Source organism: Cydia splendana, chromosome 21, assembly GCF_910591565.1.
Source record: "Cydia splendana chromosome 21, ilCydSple1.2, whole genome shotgun sequence".
NCBI lineage: Eukaryota > Metazoa > Arthropoda > Insecta > Lepidoptera > Tortricidae > Cydia > Cydia splendana.
In genome coordinates this window covers 12,291,338-12,319,314 of record NC_085980.1, presented here as the reverse complement: position 1 = coordinate 12,319,314, position 27,977 = coordinate 12,291,338, and the positions used below count along the sequence as shown (strand labels likewise).

The window sequence follows — 27,977 nt, the reverse complement described above, 5'->3', positions numbered from 1 at the left end:
ACACACACTTACAGTATAGTTAGTATGTATATTAAGTATATGTATATCAGTTTTAAGTGTATGTATTGCTATGCCCTTGCAGTTACATGTTTGTAAGTCTCGACCAGGAGATTATTTTTTTTTATAAAATATCGGAGGATTGAACCCAGGGTTCGGCCAGCTTGTAGTCTCGAAGTTGTAAACCCATTCGATTTTGTTTCCTTTTTTTGGCACCGGTGCCATCCATTCCGAGTTCTCAAAACGATCATCCAGCCAGCGATAATCCACTCTGCCCATATATGCGTCATAGAGCCAGGACAAAACGGCGTGGTTTTCCAGTGGAGTGAAGTAGTGGGTCATCTCTTTGGCCCTCAGGTCCATAGAGAAAGCGTTCAAGCCCAGAAGGCCGTCGTAGAGCCAAGATTGCCCTTGCGTTGACCTGTGGAGAGCGGCTCCACTGTCCAGCCCTAACCCTGCCCATCTGCCCCAAACGCAGAAGAACCACCCCCATTCGCTCTGAAAATAATAAATCCACGTAATCAAAAATACTTATAGTCGAGCGTTACGTATAAAATGGATGATTAACGCTAGCACGGTCCGGGTCCGGGTAGGGGCGTCCATAGTCTATTTATATCTTCTTCTTCCTTGGTCCCTCATTGCTGAGGATCGCGACTATGTATGCTCCGTCTCCACAATGTGCGATCATAGGCATCTTCGCGTGTTGCGAATTAATTTATCGAAATGATTAAATCTGCAATTCTCTAGAAAATGCTCATAGTAAAAATACAAAGTAAATGGGTCAAACAGATCTCTGTGCTATGTCTTTCCTGTAGACATACACAAGAGTGACCCTTATCCACGTGAAAAGGTCCTCCTTTTATTTAAAGAACTATGATAAAATCATTGCTTACATGCCCACAAGCTGTTAACTATTGCCCACAGGAGAGAAAAATGTACTGTTCGCGCGAACACACTAGTTTTTTAGGGTTAAATAAGAAAATTAACCTTTATAACCCTTAACTCTTCTGTATGTCTACAGGAAAGACACAACATAGTGATCTGTTTGACCCAAATAACTCTACAAAACCGAAGTTTGACAGCGGTTTAGGGTCGAATCATGCTGTCCCTTTCATTAGAAATGGCACTATCCCTTTTGGCTATTTAGGGTTGTCAAAATTCAAGCTATTATCTTATCTGTGGTCGTGCGCCCAAAGGTACGTCAAGTTGAGTCAACCCTAATAATTGCTCGGAGCAATGCTGAGCCGAGCGGAGCCGAGTTTGGCCGAAGTCAGGAGTTTCGCACCCCTGCTTTAAGATACGTCAAATATTACGCCTAGATACAATTACGATAGATTTTGTTCGAAGAAACGTCACTTTTGACATTGACATATCTAATCCATATCGTATCTAAACGTAATATTTGACGTATCTTAAAACTCGAATCGGGCCAATAATCGAACTAATCTTACCTTTGGACATTTACCAGTGTACTTTTGTGTTTTCACCGCATATTTGTCAAAAGGGGTAGGAAATCTTTTGAACCACTTTATGAATTGGAATCCAACTATGATGGCGATGGGCTGTTTTACGGCTCCAAGCGTCGGAGAGCCGAATTGTAGCCTGCAAATAAGGAATGCAAAAATATTCTAAACATTCAGGTATTCGAATATTCGACTTTTTCTGACGAGATATTCGAATATTTAAAATAAAATAAGAAAAGGATCGAGAAATCGATTTATTATCGTTTTATTCAAAAGCTTTTTTCACATATTGCTAAAACAAATGATATTTTGCAGATGTATTTGTGATGTTTAAGCTATTTTCTTCTTCTTTCCTTGATCTGGTTAAGTGTTTTTAATTTAGTGTTAGTGTTTTGTAGTTGAGTGTTTAGTGTTAGTTGTATATTTCGTAGTTCTATTGTGATTTTGTTGACATGTGTTATTTTGACATTAAAGAAATTGAATTTGAATTTGAATTTGAATTTGAATTTGAATCAACTTAATTGACTAGATTTTATCATCTTACTCTGAGATGCCTATTTATAAAAGCAAGTTAAAGGCAAAAATTAGACGCTTTCAATATTTCTAGATAAAACTTTTATTATAATGCGTCGTTGCGTGAATTAATATTACTTTAACCATCCAAACACATATGTAAGAGAAAATACATTTTAGTAGGTAAACATTTTCTGATTTAAATTAACTTCTAGTCGTTAAGAGGCCTGTAAAATGGCCTTTAATTCCATTGTATTTTAAATCTTTATTGACTTTATTTGTCTTGGCAAGTTTAGTTTTGATTCCTAATGGTCGGCTATTATATAAATCATATAATAGGTATTGAAATATTTTAGGGCAAAGTTGCCCGACTACCGGGTGGATTATTCGTTAGCTAAAGATACATAGTTAGATATAACTTACGTAGGTAATGTTGCTTGTACCTAGAAAAAGCATTAGCTGCACCGTAATACAACATACTTTTTGATTTCGTTTCCTTTGAAATTGAGTTAGGTTTTTTTTTTTATATTGGGGACATTTTACACTGATCAAACTTAGCCCCAAACTAAGCAAAGCTTGTACTATGGGTACTAGGCGACGATATACATACTTGTATAGATAAATACATACTTATATACATAGAAAACACCCATGACTCAGGAACAAATATTAGTGTGTGTAGTAGTTTAACTGTATACACGAAGCCTATCGAGAGGAATACAGTAAAAACATTATTTCCTTCGCATTTGGGTACCTACCGTTCCTCATTCACTGTAAATACCCGGCAAAACACACAGAAACTGTAATTATAGCGGATGAAAATATACATTTTCTAGTAATAAAAAATATTCGAATATTCGAAACCTGAGCGGCCGAATATTCGAATATCAAAACAGGTCGAATATTCGACATATTCGAATAATCGAATTGCAAGCCCTACCTGCAAAAGAATAGTATGAGGTTAAAACTGACCTTGGATAACTTAGAGAGCCATGGAGCGTGCCAATGCTCGGCATCAAGCTTCAAGATCAAGCGAAGATTAACGAGATCTAACGCCACACCAAGGTGCAAGTCGTGGGTAACGTCATCATCATATCATATCATCCAGAGGACGTCCACTGCTGGACATAGGCCTCCCCCAAAGAGTGCCACAATGCCGGTCTTGCGCCACCCGCATCCAGCGGACTCCCGCGACCTTTACCAGGTCATCAGTCCACCTTGTGGGGGGTCTACCCACGCTGCGCCTTCCGGTACGTGGTCGCCTCTCGAGAACCTTTCCGCCCCAATGGCCATCGGTTCTACGTGCAATGTGCCCTACTCACCAAACTGATATGGGACATGTTTCTAGACAGAGTGATGGCAGGTGGACCAAAAGTTGGCCGCTTTCGGATGCCTCACCGACCTCAGAACAGATTCAGCAGCACAGCTGCCATGTATACACCAATTTTAGTGGGAGCTGTCGGTCATGGAAGCGAAATACCTTAAGGGGCCCACTGATTAACAGTCCGCCGGACGGTATCGGCCTGTCAGTTAGAACAAAATTTTGACAGTTCCGAACAACTGTCAGGCCGATACCGTCCGGCGGACTGTTAATCAGTGGGCCCCTAGGCCGGAGTTTCCAGAAGTCCGTCGCACATTATGCTAGCGGCAGCCGTTTGAACCAATTTTAGTCCATAAGATTTAACGTAAAAATTGCATTAAAGAAAATGAAAGAGAAAATGAAAAGTTTTTTTACTTTAAATAAATCAAAATCGTTGCAGACTTTTCTTGGTCCAACGCTACCAACGACCACCACCACAGATCACCCGAGGCAGAGGCAGACCAAAAATGAGATGGCGAAACGACCTGGACTCATTCTGTGGCGACTGGCGGGAGCATGCACAAACAGCTCGATTCGGGAAATGAATTAGAGACTCACTAGATATGAAATAGTAAAGATATGTGACGTTCCACTGTAAAAGGTACCTTATGGCGGCTGGCGACGCGATTCGGGAAATGAATTAGAGATTCACTAGATATGAAATAGTGAAGATATGTGACGTTCCACGGCAAAAGGTACCTTATGGCGGCCGGCGCTTACGTCGCATAGCGCCGCAATAATATTGGAGCGGCGTTAATAATAGCTTAAGCGCCAACCGCCTTAATACGCTACGCGCCGTTTTTGGCCGTATACTCTTACTTTCTAGAGTATATATCTTTTTAACGGTTCAACAAAAAATTATGAAAAAAATATATATGAATCTACGTTTTATGTACAACATTTGTAACGTTTGACTTTTTTCCTGCTACTTATAATTTTTCGAAAAAAGGAACATTACGAGAGACCGTTTTGCGACTAACTTTGCCTATTTCTACTAAACGGTTTATTCGATTAAAGTTTTTTTTAAACTAAAATAAATGTTTTAACCGACACTACAAATGCAACGTAGAATAATGTTAATTAATAATTTTTTATTAAGAAATTGAATATTTTTCAACATTTCGTGCGTATGTAGCTCTAAAAAGGCGTGGCCGGCAGTCGTGTGCTAGCTTTGAAACGAGGAGGCTGTGTCGCTCGTCGCTCCGTGCCTTCCTTGTATTCTGCATGCTTGTGCTGAGCCCAAGTGCAATAAAATTGGAGTTATTGTGGCCAAAGATAAAATAACTGTAGAAAGTTGATTTGGTTGTTACGCGCTTTAGCGCGCGCAACACGGTGTTTCGCAGCCTATTATTACAAACCTAATGACAATATTTCCACTTAAGTTTGAGAAAGCTTCATTTAAAATTTATAAAAAATGTTATCCAACATGCGCCGACATATTGCAATTAAAATTTAACGTTTTTAATAAAGTTCGATTCCTAAAAAATAACATAAATAACATTGGCAACTTATGTTGTAGGTATCATATATATAAAATTGAAAAACCAGAACGGGATAAAAAACGAGGGAAGAAACGAGATGGCGTCTTACAAATTTCTAAAAAAGTTTTTGACACGTTTCTCAAATACGACGCACGTATGATAAGAAAAAACTGTTCTAATCTATTATCTAAGTATGAGAATATAACTAGAGCATAAAAACTATCGCTTTCGATGCGTATTTAATTTACAATAAGCAAAAGAAATTTTCATAACATTCTTCATTTTACGACTATCGGCTATTTTCGGAAACTTTCGGTTGGTTTCGTTTCGGACTTCAAATAACCAAAATTATGTTTGTTATGTTGGTATGCAGTGATTTCGGCCTTTTTTACTCGAAGTTAAATAAAAAGTGCTGTCAACCTCAACCTTTTACCTTAGTTTATGCCCATACGAGTGACATGCCATATAATGACTGATAATGACTTATCAATATCAATAGTAATTTGTATTTTGTTGTTTTAAATTTCTTTTTGAGTTATGTTATTCAGATTTACTTTCACAGCTTCGGCAAACAAATTCGTCCGGGGACCGGGCTGCCGAGATGGGCCAAAAATACAAAGTTGATAGCAAGTTATAATGTAGGTAGATAAAATTTAAGTGCATGTTCAGATATTTTTGAGCGAAACGACCTGTACGTCTACCATCAGTTTTAACATTGACATAACGCTCACGTCTACGTAATTTACTTTCTGTACATCTCGCTTGCACTAATATGCGAGTACGAGCGAGATGCATAGAAAGTAACTTACGCAGACGTGAGCGTATATGTCAATGTCAAAACTGATGGTAGACGTACTGGTGAAAATAAGCAAACGTACAGTCAGCAGTCGGCCAAATATCGTAATATAACTCTGTTGCTATAGAAATAAGGATGTGTTCAGATATACTGGCGGAATACTGAGAGACAAAAGTGTCTAAGCTTACATTGGCTCGGACATTTAGAGAGAATGGGAGAGGATCGTGCCGTGACGAGAGCGTACTTGGGACAACGAAATGGGAGACGCCCAATTGGACGTCATAGGTACCTACCGCTGGAACGACGTAGTTGCTCGAGATCTGCTTATCCTCGGCCATGGGGACTGGCGAGAGCTATCGCAAGACCGAGAAACATGGTGTGTTTTGTTTTGTCTTTTCTCGGAGGCCAGGATTCACATAACCGTAGTAAGTAATGTTAGTATTCAGAAAGGGAAATGGGAGTACGTACGTTTGTACCAAAAGGCGATTTATGAGCGGTGGTCGTCCATATTCGTCTTAAGGCGGAAATTAATCTAATGAACGTTTTTGCAATTAGGCTTATAAAAATAAACAATAATTTTATGTTGAAACGAGTTTTAAATAAATAACTACGTAGATAAAAAAGTATAATTTTGCGTTTTATCAAATCACATAATTTTTTTCAGATATTTTGCGTATTAAGTTATCCAAATAACGGGTACAAATAAGAAATCCCTATCACCGTTATGAACCCTGGCAGGGTTGACACACACTTTATTTCATTTACGCGAGCGGAGCTGCGGGCCCGTCTAGTATAATATATAGTTTGATTCAGAAACCATTACATTTTTAGGATTGTTACCTATTAAAATGATGTTAGTTTATTAATAGGTCAGGAAATGAATGCCCAAAAAAGGTTGTAGAGGGAAATGCTAGGAACACAACTTTTGACTCCGTAACTTTGTTTGGAGTAGTTAGGAGGTGAACATATCAAAAGTCCCCGCCCTTAGCCCTGGTGCTGGGGGTGAGGGAGGGATTTGAAGGTCCCGTTTTTCGGTTTTTTACTTATATCTCGGAAACTATGCGTCCTAGCGACATGATATTTTCTACAAAATTAAAGCTTATTAAATTTGCTATAAGTTTTACTCATCAAGTTTTTCGATATCTTGTATAGTTTTCGAGATATCCGCTCTTGAATGTTTGTAATAGGCCGTGGCAGGAAGAGGGACCATCTTGTGGCTTAATAGCTTTTCAGCCTGATTTTTTTTTGTGATGATGTGCTACATTATTAGTAAGGTCTATACTAAATTTCAGCTTTCAGCTATTCTTAGTTTTGAAGAAAAAAATAAAATAAAATAAAAATTTATTCATGAATATTTTCGTTTCCATGGAACGAATTCTTTCGTGCTTTACACGTATGGTACACTTAATCAAGACCTACAATATGTCATTATAAGCAAGTTAACATTTCATACAAAAAAGAAAAAATACATGTGTCAATAATTTTAAATATTTTTTTTATAACTTATTAAACAGACACACCTCCAATTTTTTTACGAATAATAGCCCTTTTAATGAACTATAACATATATTGCATCTTGAGGTGGTATGGGGCTCCAGCGAAAGAAGTCTCTCTCAATGCCTACAGGTACAAGTCATTCTTCAATCATCATGAAGCCTGATATCTCTTGTCTTCCTCCCACCGAGGGAGCAGTAAAACAGCATTCCCTCCGAACATTCCACCAAGTTCAGCTGTGGTTAGGAAATGACCTGCCTCCTCAGATGTATGGGTGAAAAATTGAGAACAACTGCCTGGTTCCAATGCACAGTGAGTTAGTAGCTGCACTGGAGGACATTCTGAAAATGATTTTCTGCCGATGCAAGAAAGAAAGACTGTGCCATCGCGAAGTGTGGCTGCAAAAAAGCAAACCTTAAATGTTCCCCAGCATGCCAAAATTGCCAGGAAACTACTTGAATTGAAACAGCGAACTACAGGGAACAAGTTGACTACGAACATGAAGAAGTACAGGAGGATCCTCTGACGGTTTCGTTACAGGGGTTCGATGGAGAAGAGATAGAAAACGAGGACAATGATGAAGGTCATTCTCACCCCAAGAGAGCAATAACTTAACTCAATGGTGCATACCATACTTTCGTAATGATTATATTTAAATTATATTGACATAGAAAAATTAAAATTTTCTATGCCAATATACTTTGTTTTCATTTCATGGTTGTGATTTATGAAACTATCCTAAAGCCTGCACGCCTGCCATGCATGTGTCAAAATGTGGCTTTCCATCGAGACGGGTCATTATGTTTCTTGTAGGTACTGGTACAGAAGAAACATTTCCATCAGAGAAGGGTAAATGCATGCTCTATTTGAATAAGGGACGGTTCCATCAGAGTAGGATCCTTATGTACATGGAGCATAAATACCCTTTTCTGATAAAAGCCACAAATTATGATTTCGAGAAACGATATTATGAACCCGTCCATTATTGATACACATATGCAAGAAGGTTAAATATGACGGATTTAATTACATTTTAATTACATCAAGGGGACTCACCAAGTTTTTAAAATATTTTCGTCATGATGCACCATTATTAAAAGCTTGAATTAAATATATGTTATAGTTTATTAAAAGGGCTATTATTCGTAAAAAAAGTTGGAGGTGTGTATGTTTAATAAGTTATAAAAAATATATCTAAAAATATTGACACATGTATTTTTTTCTTTTTTTGTATGAAGTGTTAACTTGTTTATAATTACATATTGTAGGTCTTAATTAAGTGTACCATACGTGTAAAGCACGAAAGAATTCGTTCCATGGAAACGAAAATATTCATGAATATATTTTTATTTTATTTTATTTTTTTCTTCAAAAATAAGAATAGGTGAAAGCTGAAATTTAGTATAGACCTTACTAATGATGTGGCACATCATCACAAAAAAAAATCAGGCCGAAAAGCTATTAAGTCACAAGATGGTCCCTCTTCCTGCCACGGCCTATTACAAACATTCAAGAGCGGATATCTCGAAAACTATACAAGATATCGAAAAACTTGATGAGTAGAACTTATAGCAAATTTAATAAGCTTTAATTTTGTAGAAAACATCATGTCTCTAGGACGCATAGTTTACGAGATATAAGTAAAAAACCGAAAAACGGGACCTTCAAACCCCTCCCTCCCCCCAGCACCAGGGCTAAGGGCGGGGACTTTTGATATGTTCACCTCCTAACTACTCCAAACAAAGTTACGGAGTCAAAAATTGTGTTCCTAGCATTTCCCTCTATAACTTCTTATTGCTTGGCCTATAAGTAAATCATAACCCTCCTTTTGCGTTGCCGTAGTCGGGTAATTAAGTTTTCTCAAACATGCATGGAAAGGAAATATTGTCATTACCTACGTCCCGTCCTTATTTGAACTTTTATAAGTATTTACACGCATTTTTTGAGAAAAGTAAGTATACATACATATTATTTCAATCGCGATAACATTTACCGGCCTTACGTTCATAAAATATAATTTCTTTGCTGTGTGTTTAATATCATACTCGGCAGGCATATAATAGGGATATCCCGGCCATGTGTAAATATTATAAATATTAAATATCTTCTTTCGAGAAATGTTTTTAGGGTTCCGTAGCCAAATGGCAAAAAAACGGAACCCTTATGGATTCGTCATGTCTGTCTCTCTGTCTGTCCGTCCGTATATCATAGCCACTTTTTTCCGAAACTACAAGAACTTATACTGTTGAAACTTGGTAAGTAGGTGTATTCTGTGAACCGCATTAAGATTTTCACACAAAAATAGAAAAAAAAAACAATAAATTTTGTGGGTTCCCCATACCTACTTAGAACTGAAACTCAAAATTTCTTTGAGTCCTTTTCTCATCAAACCCGTACGTGTGGGGTATCTATGGATAGGTCTTCAAAAATGATATTGAGGTTTCTAATATCATTTTTTTCGAAACTGAATAGTTTGCGCGAGAGACACTTCCAAAGTGGTAAAATGTGCCCCCTCCCCCCTGTAACTTCTAAAATAAAAGAATGATAAAACTAAAAAAAATATATGATGTACATTACCATGCAAACTTCCACAGAAAATTGGTTTGAACGAGATCTAGTAAGTAGTTTTTTTTTAATACGTCATAAATCGTAAACCGCAATTTTATTATGTTATTTACTGCTACGGAACCCTTCATGGGCGAGTCCGACTCGCACTTGGCCGCTTTTTTTTATCTGATAGTCAGCAAATGAGCCGCCTGATGGGAAGCGGTCATCTGATACTACTTTAATACTGATAATACTTTAAACACTAAAACGTCCATGCGTTATTGAATTAGTGTAATTACGCCACAACAAATTAGCCTTTTCGCTGCACTTGGGCCGAGCACAAGCGTAAACAGTAGCAGTAGGTACTAGGTACAAAGAAATCACGGAGCGATATAACCTCCTCGTTCAAAGCTACCACGATATGCTCAGCTAGAAACTCGTCGAGTAACTGACTGCAAATAAATATGGGAGCGATAGCTTACACTCCGTGGTCCATAACGGTCAAACAGATGGCGATGGCGTCGCATTCTTACGCCGATAAGGATCCGATAAAAGATAATTTTAGATATTAGACAAAACAAAAAACCTAAGGTAGGTAATAAACACATTAAAAAATGTTGGCTAACGGCGTATTGCATAGAGTACCTATCATTCTATGGAACTTGCTAACTATGTAAACAAAAGTTACTAGTTAACTCATTCATTCATCAAGTTTGATTACCTACATAGTTAGCAAGTTTCATAGAATGACACTCTACCAATACGACGGTTATGTCAATTACACAAACGTGCACGGTGCGTAATGGGATGGGTAAGTAATATATAATAATAATATAATTTTATTTGGCGTATTAACTGTGAAATGTAATTTACGACCTCCACTAATTGAATGATCTACTCATACTCAAACAACAAAATATCTGCAAACAAAAGATATACGAGTATAGCGCCAACTGCGCGCCTCTGGGCTGTATCTTATTCTTTGAACCTCATGGCGGTGCAGCGATACAAAATTCACGTACGATCGCAGTGAGCGGGGTAAGCGGGTGGTGCGGGTACAGAGCGCTTAGCTCCACCCAGACGCTGAAGGGCATTGGGCCTACCTATCGTCATAAGGTACCTTTACCCGTGGGACGTCGCATATCTTTACTATATCGTATCTAGTTAATCTCTAATTCTAATAACAAAATCTCTAATTCATTTCCCGAATCGCGCCGAAAGCCGTGACGAGTGGCGAAAGACAGGAGGCCTTTGCCCAGCAGTGGCACACAATATACCTTGGCTATAAATAATAAATTAACTCTACCAATACGATCCCGCTCTGTTGCATACGTAGGTGTTTATAGTTTCATAGTCATCTCTATGGTAAAAAAATGGATATGTTGCTGCCCATACTGCCAAATCAAAGACTCCCGGGATTGGATGCGAGGCATTTACAGCTTCTGGCATTATATACTGAAACAATATCACAGAATAAGTAATAGTATTATCATACCTGAACGGCCACGTACCGCCCCGCCCCGACTCGCATTACCTCGCCCCGCGACTGGCCGCGATATGAATCTGGCGGACTTCTGGCGTCCTCTCAGTACAGCGACTTACCCACACATACACAATGACGCGTGTACAGACTAGGGAATGCTCCTGGTACTGAGTTTGTATGGCGAGAACCGGGAATTCCCGGTTCCGGTACTGTGTTTGTATAGAAAACCGGTACCGGGAGCACTCCCTAGTACAGACTAGGGAATGCTCCCGGTACTGAGTTTGTATGGCGAGAACCGGGAATTCCCGGTTCCGGTACTGTGTTTGTATAGGGAACCAGTACCGGGAGCACTCCCTAGTACAGACGTGCCGCGCACACATATAAACGCAAATGATTTTTGATGTATGGCGTGTCCGTCCTGTGACAATATGAATTAACGTAAAACTAGTAGCCCTGTGAGCCCGCAAGCGTAGCTTAAAACTGAATAAAAAAACAACGGGTTGCACTCCGGGAGTGCCGGCAGAAGTGAAAACTCAATGGCATTGCACAGCGCCGCTAAAGAAGTTTTCACTATGTATAATTAAGGTTAACGCCATCTAGCGTTATTTCGTCGCATTACTCGAAACCCCTAAGACCATCACTGTTAGTACTTGAGTTATATTATACCAGTTAGAGGGAAACTCACTAGATGGTATTTAAATCAATAAAGAAAAACACAATGACACGTGACGTCACGTCTTACGTCTTACGCTCTCGCGAGTTTAAAATTTTTTCCGCATCACAAAAATTGCACAGCGCCGCTAAAGAAGTTTTCACTTCAATAACTTCGGCCATTTTGAAAAAAAGTACAAAAACTGAATCGCCAAAAGCTATATATAATTTTATAATTTTTGAATACAGGTGCTCACAAAATTTCACGAACATCGGTGGAGCATAGCGAATCTCAAACGGAGACCATCGCTAACGATCGGTCAATAAGTTATTTTATTCATTTGATGCGAGTTTTTATCGCTGACTGTATTTTTTTGAGACTTATCTAATGTTAGGAAGTGATAACATTTAACCTTTATAAACTGAAATTTAGCATTATAAATAATGTAAACAATGTTGACGTGTTTTTTATTCCAAATCACGGCAAATATGTAACAATAATGAATCTAATACGATTTATATTTTTCTGCTTTCATAAGTAATAGTTACTGATTTTGTTACGTGTCGATAAAGTAATTGAAACAAAGGTCACTTACGTTCTAAACAAAATGACTGTTTTATTGACTAAAATTAACTAAACTAAACCTAAATAAAACTAAAGAATATATCTAAATTATAAATAGTGGGCGCCAGGAGAGATTTCGTCTGTTGTTCGACGGGGAATCGTCCAATCCCTGCCAGACTTGCTAGCTCAGTCTATGTTCGATCATAACTTATATAGTAGCCGTACTACAAGGGCGTTTGGGTAGGCTAAAATAAAATAAATAAAATATCATTAAACTTAGCCGCCCATTAATCAGTTTCACAACTCTATGTACTAAGATTCTTAAGGCCCCTGTCCATATTGGGCCAGCGTGGGTCAGTCTGGGGGACGCATTTATGCGTTAGAGGGAGCAAGTGATATTGCTATAAGTGATACGCGTCATACTCGTGTATGGGTGCTGTTTGTGGAGACTGGTCTGTTTAAGCTTACACGAGCTATTTACTTAGTAACTTTATGTTTATTAATTAATTACAGTTTGACGCCTCATTCTGCTGTCGTATGTTTCTTTTCTCTTAATGAATGTGTTAATTATACAGGATATTGACTCTTGGAGACCCTAAGATACATCTCTAAGGATAATTTGATAAACTATATAATGTTATAGTTCTGACACCTAGAGACATTTACACCTCTAAATATTATAGATTTTTTTGTGTTTTGTATCTGTATTTTTTATGTAATTCGACATTAGGAGACCATAATAATATATACATCTCTAAGTAATTGTAATACGTTAGTTTGAATTGTTAGTTGTACTTTATAAAATTGTTGATATATTGTTATTATTTTTGCTTGTATGTAAATTCAATGTTGACGTGTATAAGTGCCCTTGTAGCCTATTTGCTGAATAAATGTTGATGTTTGATGTTTGATATCTCATTCTACCGCATGCTGCGTCCCTTGGACTGGCCTGCGTTGGTCCAATATGTACAGGGGCTTTTATACATAGCACTTACCCCTTTCGGATATATATTGGCACTTTTAATTCGAAATAAACTTCGTGACTACCACTGACGAAAAGTCCAGAATTTAATTACATCGCTCCTTGAGAAACACAGTGTCATTAAGGGAAAAACGTGTTTTTTGGGTAGAGCGGTAAAATTTTCGAAATCTTTAAACGTCTAAAACTGTTCTAGTGATAAAAGTAAGATTTTTTGCTACGTTTTGTTAGATTTTTAACTAAGCTTGTTAGCCATTAGAGGAAACTGTGTTTTTTTTGTTTAATTTCTAAGATAATTCAATTAAAAGAAAATTGTAATGTCACTTTTCCGTTTATTTTTGCTTAATGTCACATGACGTCTTCGTTGTGTTGTTTCATCACAGAGTTCCTATGGCCACCTCCTATCTCCATCATCAGATCAGCTCGATGGTACCGTAATATTGCATTGTCATCCGATTTATACATGCATGCAAAATTTCAGCTCAATTGAAAACCGGGAAGTGTATCAAATTTAACTTGCAAGATTTGATTACAGACAGACAGACAGACAGACAACGGACAGGTGAAGCTAAATAAAAACTTGTAAAATATAGTAAATTAAAAAAAAAACAATACGAAATTTAAGTGTAAAAAAATACAAAAAGTTATTTCCCAGCATACAATTACTGGGGATCGAACCCAGACCCTCTGTGCAAACAAAATAAGTTTTTGGCAAAAATTTCATTTTTGGTACAAGCTTTTATCGCTGACTGTACTTTTCTTACGACAGGCAACTAATACTCATCGAGAAGATTCTAAAAGGCCCTAACACAATTAGGTTGCGTTGTTTCATCACAGAGTTCCTATGGCTACCTCCTGTCTCCATCATCAGATCAACTTGATGGTACCATAATATTGCATTGTCATCCGATTTATACATGCATGTAAAATTTCAGCTCAATTGAAAACCGGGAAGTGTATCAAATTTAACTTGCAAGATTTGATTACAGACCGACAAACAGACAACGGTCAGGTGAAAGTAAATAAAAGCTTGTAAATAAAGATTTTGGCAAAAATTTCATTTTTGGAACAATCTTTTATCGCTGACTGTACTTTTCTTACGACAGACAACTAATACTCATCGAGACAATTCTAAAAACCCCTAACACAATTAGGTTGCGTTGTTTCATCACAGAGTTCCTATGGCCACCTCCTGTCTCCATCATCAGATCAGCTTGATGGTACCATAATATTGCATTGTCATCCGATTTATGCATGCATGCAAAATTTCAGCTCAATCGGAGACCGGAACTTGGATCAAATTTAACTTGCAAGATTTGATTACAGACAGACCCTTGATTGTAGATTTCTAATAGGTTTTTCTGTCATCTAAAGTCTATTTCAATAGAACTTGCTAACTATGTAAACAAACCGCCATATTGAAATTGTCTCTGAATGATGAATTTACTAGTGATGGGCAAGACTCCTACTTACTACTTTACTAATGTCAAACTATATCGAATAATAAAATACCAAAAGTAAAAAACAAGTAGTTACTTATTTTTAATTTGTTTAATCACGATCAGAAGACAAATTAGTACTTAAGAATGATGTATTGATGTATTTTATAAGCGCGGCCGTAGGTACAGAGCGTGAGTTGGGTAGTGTGTAGCGGGTTTATATCACCAACTTTAGTCACAACACTATCCATCATAGACAATTGTAGAATTTAAAAGAAACAAAACCGTCATTCCAACAGGTCCTAATAACCTAACTTATGAACCCATTTAAACTTTTAATTGAATATCCAAGGTACAGTTATATATTTATGTATTTTACGGAACGGACCGTTTCAATAGTGTATATGTGTATGGTTTCAATGGTATTTGATGAGGTGGTGTGAAAAGTCAAAGAGAAACAGTGATAAAACAAAGTTACGTTGTTTGTTTACATAGTTAGCAAGTTCTATTGAAATAGACTTTAGAGGTGAAGAACTATTACTTATGAGTATTTTTTTCAAATTTTTTGACCCAGTGGTATCGGAGTTAAGGGGGGGGGGGGGGGGGGAATGGTAATCTTTTGCCTATATTCTTAAATAACTTCTAAATTATTTATTATAAAATTATAAAAAAATATATTTGAGACCCTTAATATTTTAAGGGTCTCAAATATATATATATACAGGGTTACTTTTTTACCAGTACAATAAATCAACATACGTAATTGTTGCCAATAATAAAAAATACCAGCATTCTTTGTTACTACTATTTGGGAACAAAAAAACAAAAATACCAATGCCCGAACTTATCCGCTAAAGTACTAGAAAATGTGGATGCCTTACGCATCAATTAGCAAACGCACGAACTGGCAACTGTTTGTTTACGTCATCGCGCGCGATTTAGCGAGCGGCGGCGGCGTATTGACATAAAAAAATACTACTTGATCCCAATTCTTCCTTCATACTTGCATGGGCTTAGGACCGTCAAAATGAAGATGTTGCTTTGTGTGAAGTATGACAAAAGGTCTCGAAATCTGATAAAATTACGAAGTAAGTCTGCAACATTTTTCATTGAGGCGTATTTAAAAAATTGGAATACATACAATGATTGAAATCTACTCTACATACCTAATTAATGGAGTCCATTTCTCGTACTAATTCACATACTTAAGTAAATGTTCAAAATGCTGTCCGTGGTTTTGTAAACAAAGCCGTGCCCGTTTTTGTACGTTTGCTTCGATTCTTTCCAAGTAATTTTCACGTTTAATTTCGTCAAACGCACTTATTATTTATTACGGACTAGTCTGTCTTATCGGTCAAAGGGTTGCACTTTGCATTCGCAGTTTCCCGGATGCTTTGTTGTTGATGGTTATTTGTAAGATAAGTGAGAGTTAAATAAAACGGGAACAAATAACACAAACGTATTTTTGAAGGAAATCAAGAAGTGACGTGACAACACATGTCAGTAAGAACAGAAAAATAAAACCTATGTAATGAGGTTGCGTTCTTAGTCTCCAACAGTTGTCAAATCGTGCGCCGCCGGCCGCTCGCCCCGCCCCTCCCCTTTTACCTCATACCGTTGACACCTTGTAATTAGTGCAACCAGAAGTTACTAAATTGGTGAAGGATAAATTAATTGATGCGAAATAAAAAAAAAAAATTTTTTATTTGTGCAATGTAATCTATTATCGATACCAATGATGTGGTAAAATTTATTGTACCGGTAAAAAAGTAACCCTGTATATAGTCATTTCATTTAATATGTAACACGATATGGTTTGCAAAACTTTGTTTTTTAATTTTCTCATTTTGCCCCCAAAAGTGCCCCCTATGTATAAAATTCATTTGTTTTCATTACATGTCCGTTTTTGGGTCACAGACTTGCATATGTGTACCAAATTTCAACTTAATTGGTCCAGTAGTTTTGGAGAAAATAGGCTGTGACAGACGGACAGACAGACGCACGAGGGATCCTATAAGGGTTCCGTTTTTTCCTTTTGAGGTACGGAACCCTAAAAAATACAAATAAGTAATGATGACGTGTTGTATATCAATTGAAAGGGATTTTTAATACATTTCACATACATACATATTGTTAGCTTTTGCGCCCGGCTTTGTTTGCGTGCACCCGATAAAACATAATTTATCGGGTAATTCGAACTACTAATTTACAAGCGCTCTGGATTCTATCCGCGCATTACCATGGTATAATAATATACTCCGCCTGGTACTCCATTCCCGTCTTTTCTAGGTCACCTAACTGACACGCGCCTACGTCATCATGCGACAGCGCTATATGATAATATGCGATAGCGCTATATATAGCGGCCATGTTGTTGTGACGTAGGCCCGTGTCACTCTGGGAATGGAAGACCATGTTTTATTAGACTATGCGCATTACCAGACTACGGCGATACAAGAAGACTTAAGGATGACTCACGCTAGACCGGGCCGTGCCCGGGCCGTGGCGTCCGACACGTCATTTTGGATGATGGCTGATCGGAGATCACGTGGTGCGTATCATAGAAAATGAAGCGCCGGATGTTCCCGCCCGGCCCCGGTCCGGTCTAGCGTGAGGCATCCTTTATGCAAATGAAATTTGTTTGGCCGCTATATAGACTGTATACAGTCTGTTTTGTAGTGACCTGGGGGCCCGTTTCTCAAAATCTTGTAACGTAACTTCTAATACAAGTGGAAGTCCCTTTCTAACTAAAGCTGTCAAAAAGTGACATCTGCTTATATTACGAGTGTAGCCCATCATTTCCAAAAATCTTTTTTTTTTCGAGGCAATTACTCCGTTCCTATTTTGCCTTCGCTTTATTTTATTTTTGGGGACATTTTTTCATAAAATAAATTTTCCCTTTCTCAATTTATTCCCTTTTCTTTTTAATCCCGCATTATCCCGATCCCGATTAGTTGAAATAACCAGTAGGTTCTTTTTCACTAATTAAATATATTCTCTATCTCCATATTTTGTCTTTTTTTTAATGCTAGTGCTAAAAATAACCAGTTTTTTTTCAAATAGGTAGGTTAGGGTTTTTTTTCTAACCTAAAACGAAACTGCTCCCAGAGATAGGTAGGTTAGGGTTATTTATTTTGATGACCCTAAAAACGAATCTGCTCCGAGAGATAGGCAGGTTAGGATTATTTTTTTTGAATGACCCTAAAAACGAATCTGTTCCCAGAGATAGGTAGGTTAGGGTTATTTTTTGGATGACCCTAAAAACGAATCTGCTCCCGGAGATAGGTAAATTAGGGTTATTGGCTGACAGCGTTTGGGCAATTTTTTCACTTGTAGTTTTGTAGATTATGTTTTAATTTTTTCATCACACTCGCTCAGTAAATGTGGAATTGCACGCAGGTTTAGCGGGAGTTATAGAAAAAGCGTTCTCCCTAGGGAGTTATGAAGTTTCTAGTGCCATAATTAACAGTTTTTTGTCTTTATACTTAATTTTTGTATCGCAAGTGGGATGAAAAACATTGTGTGTAACGCGGGGCGTAATAATATTGCAAACTCGAGTCTATAAATCGCTCCGGCAAGCCGTCGCGATTTAACTTACTCTCGTTTGCAATATTCAACTTACGCCCCATGTTGCACAATGTACTATAGTGTTTTTGATATTTGTTGTATGTGAAATACCTACAAGTAATAAATATAATTACTACCATATTAACATACAGTAATAAGAACATAATTATTATCCTAGCCTAGATATTTAAAAGAACGAAAATTATAAGGAAAAGATTAAAATAATTTAAAAATATTAAAAATAGGCGATTGCGGAAAAAAACTATTGGGAAAATATGGGAACTCAGTAATTGCCACCGACAATGAATCATTTCGGGAAATTATGGGCAACGCAAAATACTTAGAGGATATAACCAACAGAGACGCCATGTTTAAAATTTTCGGTACAAAATAGTCTGCCGTTTTTTGCGGGGGAGGGGCACATCAAATGTATAGGTACGTCATGTCAGATAAACGTCAGTTCATACATATAGTTGACATGTGGTTGACTATTGGCCGCCTATTTTCGACAGAGGGGAACGCCTGTTAATGGCGGCTCCATTGTTAATTACTCCGAGGCAAAATATGAGAACGGAGTAATTGCCTCGAAGAAAAAATGATTTTCGGAAATTATGGGCCACACTCAAATGTCAACATTAGACCAGCCAAAATGTATGAAAGTATTTTTTTTATAAGATCGAGTTTGGTCCTATACACGTCCTATAGTAAAAGTTGCTCATATATTCACTTCGTAAAATATTACAGGACAAAAAGGCCTTGGTTGTTGTCAGGCGAAGTATACGGAAATTTACCTACGTAAAGCACTGCACTCAGCTTTTGTCCAAAGCCGGGCGCCGAAGGAGCCCCCACACTACAAGAGTCAGGCGTTGCCCGATGTACGTGGCACGCTGTACGCGTTCCAAATCCGAAGCGCCCTAATACTAAAGGTGTCGGGCGTAACCCGACGTACGTGGCGCGCTGCACTTGGTCCAAAGCCGTACTAAAAGAGTCGGGCGTAGCCCGATGTAGGTACGTGGCGCGCTGTATGCGTTCCAAAGCCGGGCGCCTTCGGCGTCCAAATATTAAAAGAGTCAGGCGTAGCCCGACGTACGCGGCGCGCTGCAGTTGTCCAAAGCCGGGCGCCCTCGGCGCCCCAATACTAACGCACGCACCGTACGCGTTCCAAAGCCGGCCGCCGAAGGCGCCCCGATGCCAAAGGAGTTAGGTGTTACGTGGCGCGCTGTACGAGTTCTTAATCCGAAGCGCACTCATACTAAAATACGTATGTGGCGTGCTGTCTGCGTTTCAAAGCCGGGCGCCTTCGGCGTTCCAATTTCCAATACTAAAAGCGTCGGGCGTAGCCCGACGTACGATGCTCGCTGCACGTGGTCCGTAGCCCGGCGCATTCGGCGCCCTAACACTAAATGGTCGGGCGTAGCCTGACGTACGTGGCGCGTTGTACGCGTTCCAAAGCCGGGCGCCGAAGGACCATGAAAAATTTTGGCACCGTGTGAAGCGCATGGTAGCGCAAGTAAAGGCGCATAAGGTGGTATAAATAGGCACTAACGGGAGTTTTAACATTTCATAAAAGTTATGTGGATCAGCTACACTAAAACACGAATTAAAAATTGCCTACTCCAGAACCCACTGTCGCTGTGGCCGAAATCGTTCAGGAGAGCATCATCATCATCACAAGTTCGGTATATTTAAATTTAAATTGTATGGTGTAAGTGACCATTGTAATCTGCATGAAATGCTTAATAATTATTATAATGTATTATATTTAACTACGTATTTAATTTGATAATTATTAATACTGTTATCCGTGTAAATATTAGCTTTTCAAATACCACATATTATGAAATCTTTTTCTAGAAGATAAGAATGGGTAGGTATTGTAATTTATCTTTAAAAGATAGACATAGTACACCATCCGTTCAGTTTCAATTTCAGTGAAAACTGAAATGATTACGATTTACTCACTTCTCGCTTAATAGTCGTGACAAAATACGGGCCTATAGGTAGTTGCAAGTTGCAACCGCTGTGTGGCGCTGTCGTCGTGCCCAATAAGATATGCTCGCGAGGTCTACAGCTCACAGAGCCACTAGTATAGATAGATAGGAACCAAGCGGTCCTATATGTACGAAATTTCTCGCGGTAAGCGTCCTTAAAAAAATATTATCAAGCAACTAAGGCCCATAGATACATACCTTACAAACTAACATACATGCATCATTGACGTATAATATCTAAGGACGGGCTAATATGGCACTAAAAATGGTACTAGTTCAGCGGTGTTACTCACGAATTCTAGCCAATCATGCAGTCTAATGCAACTAGTTGCGACCAATAGCGCGCGTAATCCAAACTCGTCAACCAACAGCGCGCGTGATGCGAACGCATCAACCAATCGCGTTGTAGCGGTTTCACACCGCTGTACTGGCCCCTGTCAAGCCTCATCATTATTGCCCGTAAAGCCAGTCCCTGGATATTTATGTCAATGACATACATACAATAATAAAAATACAAAAACAAAACACAACAAACACGTAAACTTACTTTAGGATGGTAATGAATTCTTGCAGGGGTCATATAAACGCTGTTGTTCTGTGCGTATTCTGACATATCGTACCAGGCACCCAGAAGATTGTGCAGATGTCTTTTCTGTATAAAATAAAGATATTACAAATTCTGATTAAATAAATAAAAAAACGGCCAAGGGCGAGTCGGACTCGCGCACGAAGGGCTCCGTCCGACAAAAAACGGCAAAAAATCACGTTTCTTGTATGGGAGCCCCTCTTAAATATTTTTTATATTTTGTTGTTGTAGCGGCAATAGAAATAACTACATCATCTGTGAAAATTTCAATTGCCTAGATAGAGCCTGGTGACATACAGACGGACGGACGGACGGACAGCGGAGCCTTAGTAATAGGGTCCCGTTTTTACCCTTTGGGTACGGAGCCCTGAACACGAATCTAAAAATAATACGGTTATTGACTACTGTTACTGACTTATCTGGAATAAACCCGTTTAAAAGCAATTTTACCGTCTCAATTATAAGGTTGAAATTCATGTAACAGCTCATTCTTTTACCTGACAGACCAACAGGTGACTTGTCCTATCGTCCTACATAACCCAAACCACAGAATAAATAATAGTACTACTGTATATAGGTACATAAAGGAAACTTCCTACAAAACCGAAGTTTGAATATATGACACTATCCCTTTCGGCTATATGGTTGTCAAAATTCAAGCCATTTTCTTATCTGTGGTCGTGCACGCAAAGGGACGTCAAGTTGTGTCAACCCTAATAATAGGGTTGTTGACACATGTTGAATTGTATAACTAAATCTATTTATAGACAGAAAATGAGCAATTCTTCTAATAAATTGGAAATTGGATTTTATTATATTATTTAAGTTTACAATTTATTGTGATTGTGATAAATTGCTCATTTTCTGTCTATTTATGGTATGGGAAAAATAAAAAATACAAGACTCTGAAAGTTAAAAAAAAATGGTACTCATCATCATTGGCCTTCGAGTCTATTACAGACTATACAAGCTGTGTCAGGTAGGGAAACAACGTTTTTCGTGGCTGTGTAAGCCAATACGGGAGCGGCAAACACGACCACAGGCCTGGCAGGTGTAATGTGCCCGTGGCGAGCAGGTGTCGGGCTGATGACGCTTGGCTCGCTTACTTGCGAGTGTCTTAAACCAAGCGTCGTCGTGAATTTTACGCCCGTCAAATACCAGTTTGCGCCACTTGACTCTGTCCTCGGCATGTTTCTCCCATTTGTCAACCGGGATGTTGAAGGCGTGCATGTCTCAAAAAAATAATGGTACCATTCGATTCCTTACATTTTATTTAAAATAAGTTTTTGGCAAAAATTTCATTTTTGGTACAAGCTTTTATCGCCGACTGTACTTTTTTGTCCACAGGCAACTAATACTCATCGAGACAATCCTAAAAACCCCAAACACAATTAGGTTTCGTTGTTTTATCAGTTTATCACAGAGTTCCTATGGCCACCTCCGGTCTCCATCATCAGATCAGCTCGATGACACCATAATATTGCATTGTCACCCGACTTACGTATGTATGCAAAATTTCAGCTCAATCGGAAACCGGGAAGTGGATCAAATTTAACTTGCAAGATTTGATTACACACAGACTACGGTCAGGTGAAACTAAATAAAAGCTTGTAAAAATATTTTATACCAACAATGTATAGTAGAAGAGCCGGCCGCATAATTTCTAACCGACATGATACCACGATGAAATGCACAATGGTTTCCCATAAAAGTGATGCTAAGTCCGAATTCGATAGGTAGTCTGCCACGGCGGAACTTGCCGAAAGTACGAAAAAGAAGGCCACTTCCGGTGCAAAAAAAGGGGGCTGATTTAACCCATCTGATACCGAAATAATAGTTATGGCAGCAGTTAGAAATTTATATGTAGACACACAAAAGCGAAGTCTGCCAGTATTTTTTTTGCCGGAAGTGCTTGGCAGACGCTCTCAAAGGTGGCCACCGGGACCCCTAATTTAACCCATCTGATACCACCATGAAACCAATTCCAGTCGGTAGGTATGAACCCTCATGTCAGGAATATATAAGTCTGCCAAGGCTTTTCCTGCCGAAACACCTTGGCAGACGAGATTATGTGAGCAAGGTCACCATCGGTTACCCTACACTAACCCATCTGATACCACCATGAAACCAATTCCAGTCGGTAGGTATGAACCCCCATTTTAGGAATATATAAGTCTGGCAAGGCCTTGACTGCTGCCATAACTATTATTTCGGTATCAGATGGGTTAAATCAGCCCCCTTTTTTCGCACCGGAAGTGGCCTTCTTTTTCGTACTTTCGGCAAGTTCCGCCGTGGCAGACTATCGAATTCGGACTTAGCATCACTTTTATGGGAAACCATTGTGCATTTCATCGTGGTATCAAGTCGGTTTGCGGCCGGCTCTTCTACCAATATTTCACCGACAAAATCACAATTTCCTTGTTTTCCATACCTCGAAACGGCCTCTAAAGTTACATGGTGATGTCACGATGTATTGCCATTTTGTTAGAAGCGTTTCGTTAGTAAAGTGCGGGTGCCAGACTTTGATCATCATTTGTGACTTTTGTATTGCTTTAAGACAATGGGTCCCAGTCCCATACAGACATTTGATCCTCAAAACAAACCTGGTCGATTGATACCATTCAGAAATAATTGGCCAAGCACGAAGTCAAGACTACGGTGTTCAGAGCACCGTACCATGCATACCTAGGCGGTTTAAAGTTTGGATACCAATAAGTACTAATTTATCCCATACATTTTATTCACGAGGAAATAAGTAATGTCTGGGAGCTCTGGGACCTTGGAGTTTGGACTGTTATTAAAGGCCTCTGGGCTAGTATAGGCAGTGTAGAAGTTATAAAGCTTCTATCTTAGATATATTTTTTAGAGATTAGAGATTTTATTTACCACCTTGTCGGGTTGATTGATTGATCTATCTATACATAATAATACATATAATAAAGCTGAAGAGGGTCGAAAGTCTGTACATGGAAGATATTCGAAAAAAAATTGGCTGGGGATACTTAGAATCGATAACAGAACACGTTCCAACAGTTTTTAGAATTTTTGTCTGTTTGTCTGTTTATCGGTTTATCTGTTTGTCTGTTTATTTGAACGCGCATCACGTGAAAACGGCTGAACGGATTTTGATGAAAACTTTACTAATCTCTCGAGAAAATCCCCGGCCAGGTTATAGGCTATAAAAATTCAACCCCTAAAAGGGGGGGTAGCCACAACACTGGATTGACTTAAGTTTGCCCCTGAATCTTATGGCGCTACTTAGGAAAGAGGGGCAAACTTTTCCGCGCCTGGTTGGGACGAAAAGTAAAAATGTACAACTGTCTATCAAATTGCGTTTTTTATATCGAAAAAATTTCGCGCTCGCTTCGCTCGCGTTTTCAATAACTTTCTAAGACACGATAAAGGTGCTATTCGGGTGGCAACTGCAGCAGCATTACTCTGTTGCAACGTTACTGCTGCAGCACTGTAAATTTTCGTGATAACATGACGTGACTGACTTCCATACTAAAAGTAAGAGAGTGAGGATACGTATGAACATCTCCAACGTAGGCATTTGATTTGACCTTACGCGGAGGCCCTTAAAGTCATGGAAAAAATCTTGCTTACGGGCTTGCGGCCAGCCGATTTTATTGACATATGTTACTTACCGATTTTATAGCGAATTTTTCTCTCTTGCACGGCAGATTTGTCGGCCAAGGCGAGTTGCTCCTTAGCCGCGATCCTGAGACCTAACTGTCAAAGTGATAACACTTTGGCAGTTAGGTCTCAGGGGCCCCGTGAAAGCCGAAAACTAAAAGCATCCTATCAAGTAGCGCTTTCGAGTGAAGCCAAAGAGCAAGCAGTAGAAGAGTCGTGATTACATGCATAAATTCAATTTCAAGCCACTCTTTTGCAGTTCCGCGTGAGGTCTTATGCGAGGCCTTCTGCCTTACGGCAAAGTTGATCTTCTGCCTTAATTACACTTGGGCGTAGATCCAAATCCAAGCTTTCCTCTTTCGCAGCTGGGCCTTCTGCCTTGCTCACATTTCGCCAATTCAATTCACTTGGTCAATTCCAAGCTCTGCTTTCTTGCATCTTTTCTGTATGAAAACAACCTCGCTGAGACCCTTAAATATCGAGCCCTATGCGAAGCTAGGCTGATAGAAAACTGTCCCATCCCTTCTCTGTTTGAAATCCTGGATTCGCGCCTGGTTGGGACTAAAAGTAAAAATGTACAACTGTCTATCAAATTGCGTTTTTTATATCGAAAAATTTTTCGCGCTCGCTTCGCTCGCGCTTTCAATTACATTCTATGTTATGATAAAGGTGATATTCGGGTGGCAACTGCAGCAGCATTACGAGTACTCTGTTGAAACGTTACTGCTGCAGCACTGTCAATTTTCGTGATAAAATGATGTGACTGATTTCCATACTAAAAGTAAAAATGTATAACTGTCTATCAAATTGCGTTTTTATATCGAAACATTTTCGCGCTCGCTTCGCTCGCGTTTTCAATAACATTCTAAGTTATGATAAAGGTGATATTCGGGTGGCGACTGCTGCAGCATTACTCTGTTGCAACGTGACAACGTGACTGCTGCAGGACTGTCAATTTTCGTGATAAAATGATGTGACTGATTTCCATACTCAGCTATAATGCGGCAATGAACGTCACTCAATTTACAAAAAAAATTCAATATAATCTTGATAATCCTAGGGAGAGGGGGCACCATGGTCTAGAAATGCTTAGGGCATCAAAATATCTTAATCCGGCACTGGTCGTTTGCGGAGTCAAACGATTTGGGACTCGCATTTTATACGTATTACCATGCCTTCCCGAAAAAAATCGAATGATTCGCGAAATTCTCGCAACGCCAATGCGTGCCCCTTGTAACCACAATTGGTTACAAGGGGCACGTGGTCTTCCTCAGGAGTCTAGGAAGAAGACCACGGTGAGTGGCGCTCTAACCAGACAGGCCGCTTCACTTTCGCTGGCGCGCGTATACCTTACTGTATCGTCCGATATACACCTACTACTCTGTCGTTTAAAGCACGTATAAAATTTGAATAAGGGCGAAAAAAACTATTGATTTTGGAATGTAGTTTTATTTAGTGGTACCTAATTGTAAAATATTTTATCTGGACTACAGTCCTCTAGCATATCCATCTGTCAACTTTACTTCAAGTTCCGCCTCCAGGGGAGAGGGAGAGAAACAGAACAGACCGAATTCCACGCGGGCGGAGCCGCGGGCACAGCTAGTAATAAATATGATTCTTACTGAACATACTGAGATAGTCCATTGGTTGGAAAGCCCGTTCGAAATTTAAACTTATTTGCATTATAATAAGGTTGTATTTTGTAGATATTTTTCTCTCTCATACTTATAGTAGGCTATTCAGACAAAAATGAAATATCCCACAAAAGTAAGTAAGTAGAATTAAAATTTGTATCAAAGACATAAGTCATAAATTTCAATGCCAAAGTTTTAAGTAAGGATCTTTCTCGCTAAAACTACTTCCTAATATGAAAGACCAGTGTAAGCATCAGTTAGCTAGCCCTAAGCAACCAAAGATCAGGCTGCAGTTGAAAAACTAATAAAGATAAAGTTAACCTGATAATTTTCCCGCCGTCTTCATGCTTGTTTTGGTTGGATATTGACTGGTCAGCTGCCTGTTAGCTATAGTTTTCGCGAAAATCGACATGACAGAGGTGAAAATTTTGTATGAAAACTTGCAACTTTAAATGCATTTTTTATCGAAACTACTGCACTCTAAAATGAAGTCAAAATCAGTCCCTCGACTCAATTTTTTGCAAGCTTTCTAATGGTACCTCACACGATTCTTACAATTGAAAATAAAATTCAGCCTACCCCTCTAACCCTCTAAATTTCTCCCTAAAATCAGAAATAAGCAGTTTTGACTCTTTCACAGTGTTAGTGATGGTACTTGCCATAACTATTCCAAATTTTAGGTACCTACATCAAACGGTATTTGAGAAAAACGCATTTAACCGATTTGTAAGACCGAAGTGATCCCATAAGAGCACCGTGAACAAAGTTTTGTACGGTGCTCTAAAATTATCAAATACCCTATTGCTCGGAGCAATGCTGAGCCGAACGGAGCCGAGTTTGCCCGAAGGGAGGAGTTTTGCACCCCTGCCCAAACTCGTTATCCCAGAATGTACAGTCACCTGCAATAATATGTTACTCTTTGAATTCCGCAAAAATATGTGACACGCTCTTATGGGTCTACAAATAAGATCGTGTCCGATATTTTTGCGGTCTTCGTTGTGTAACATATTATTGCAGGTGATTGTACATACATTTGAAACTGCGATTGTTGCTTTATAAACGACACTGTTGCTTTGACACGTGCTGAAGACGGCTGCATAAAAGATTATGGCCCGAGCCGAAATAAAATATAACTTTATTTAACATAAAAGGTAATTTAACAAAGGCACATTACAGTGAACCCCGCACTATACTCTGTATCTTTAGGTATTTAAATAAAAGTAAACAAAATCTACCGTCAAATGGCTCCGTAAGCCAGTTGAGGGGAAATGAAAACATTACATGATCAAATAATGTAGGTTAAAGTCAAGTCGTTCAGTGACAGATCCAGACGGTGTATTGACCAATAAATTGGTTAACCAATAAATGTTATAACTACCCAAAAATGTACAAATAGTTTGTTTACTGTTATTTAAATAACGTAAAGATACAGACTATAGTCACGGCAAAAAAATCATCTCAATAAATTATATTACCTGACCATAGTCCTTAAGCACGAGCTCTGTTGACGTCGCCGTAGTCAGTATGTGCCGAGTCGTAAGGACAGCACAGCCGGCCAGTGGGACCACTTTTTTGTACACAGTACCCTAAAGATACAGACTATAGGCACGGCAAAAAAATCATCTAAATAAATTATATTACCTGACCATAGTCCTTAAGCACGAGCTCTGTTGACGTCGCCGTAGTCAGTATGTGCCGAGTCGTAAGGACAGCACAGCCGGCCAGTGGGACCACTTTTTTGTACACAGTACAGCAGTAACAACCCAGGAGTAGGGGGTGATCCTGTAACATTTCA

At 38.8% G+C, this 27,977-nt stretch overlaps 1 protein-coding gene across 1 annotated transcript; it reads right to left on the bottom strand.

The window, feature by feature from the left end:
* Window positions 1-111: 111 nt before the first annotated feature.
* Window positions 112-27,977, bottom strand: LOC134801345 (uncharacterized). Its single transcript, XM_063773886.1, has 5 exons — window positions 27,824-27,977; window positions 20,874-20,978; window positions 10,964-11,106; window positions 1,449-1,599; window positions 112-495 (listed from the first exon to the last, which is right to left on the bottom strand). Exons 1-5 carry the CDS (start codon window positions 27,971-27,973, stop codon window positions 112-114), a joined length of 933 nt encoding a protein of 310 aa, XP_063629956.1. The 5' UTR covers window positions 27,974-27,977.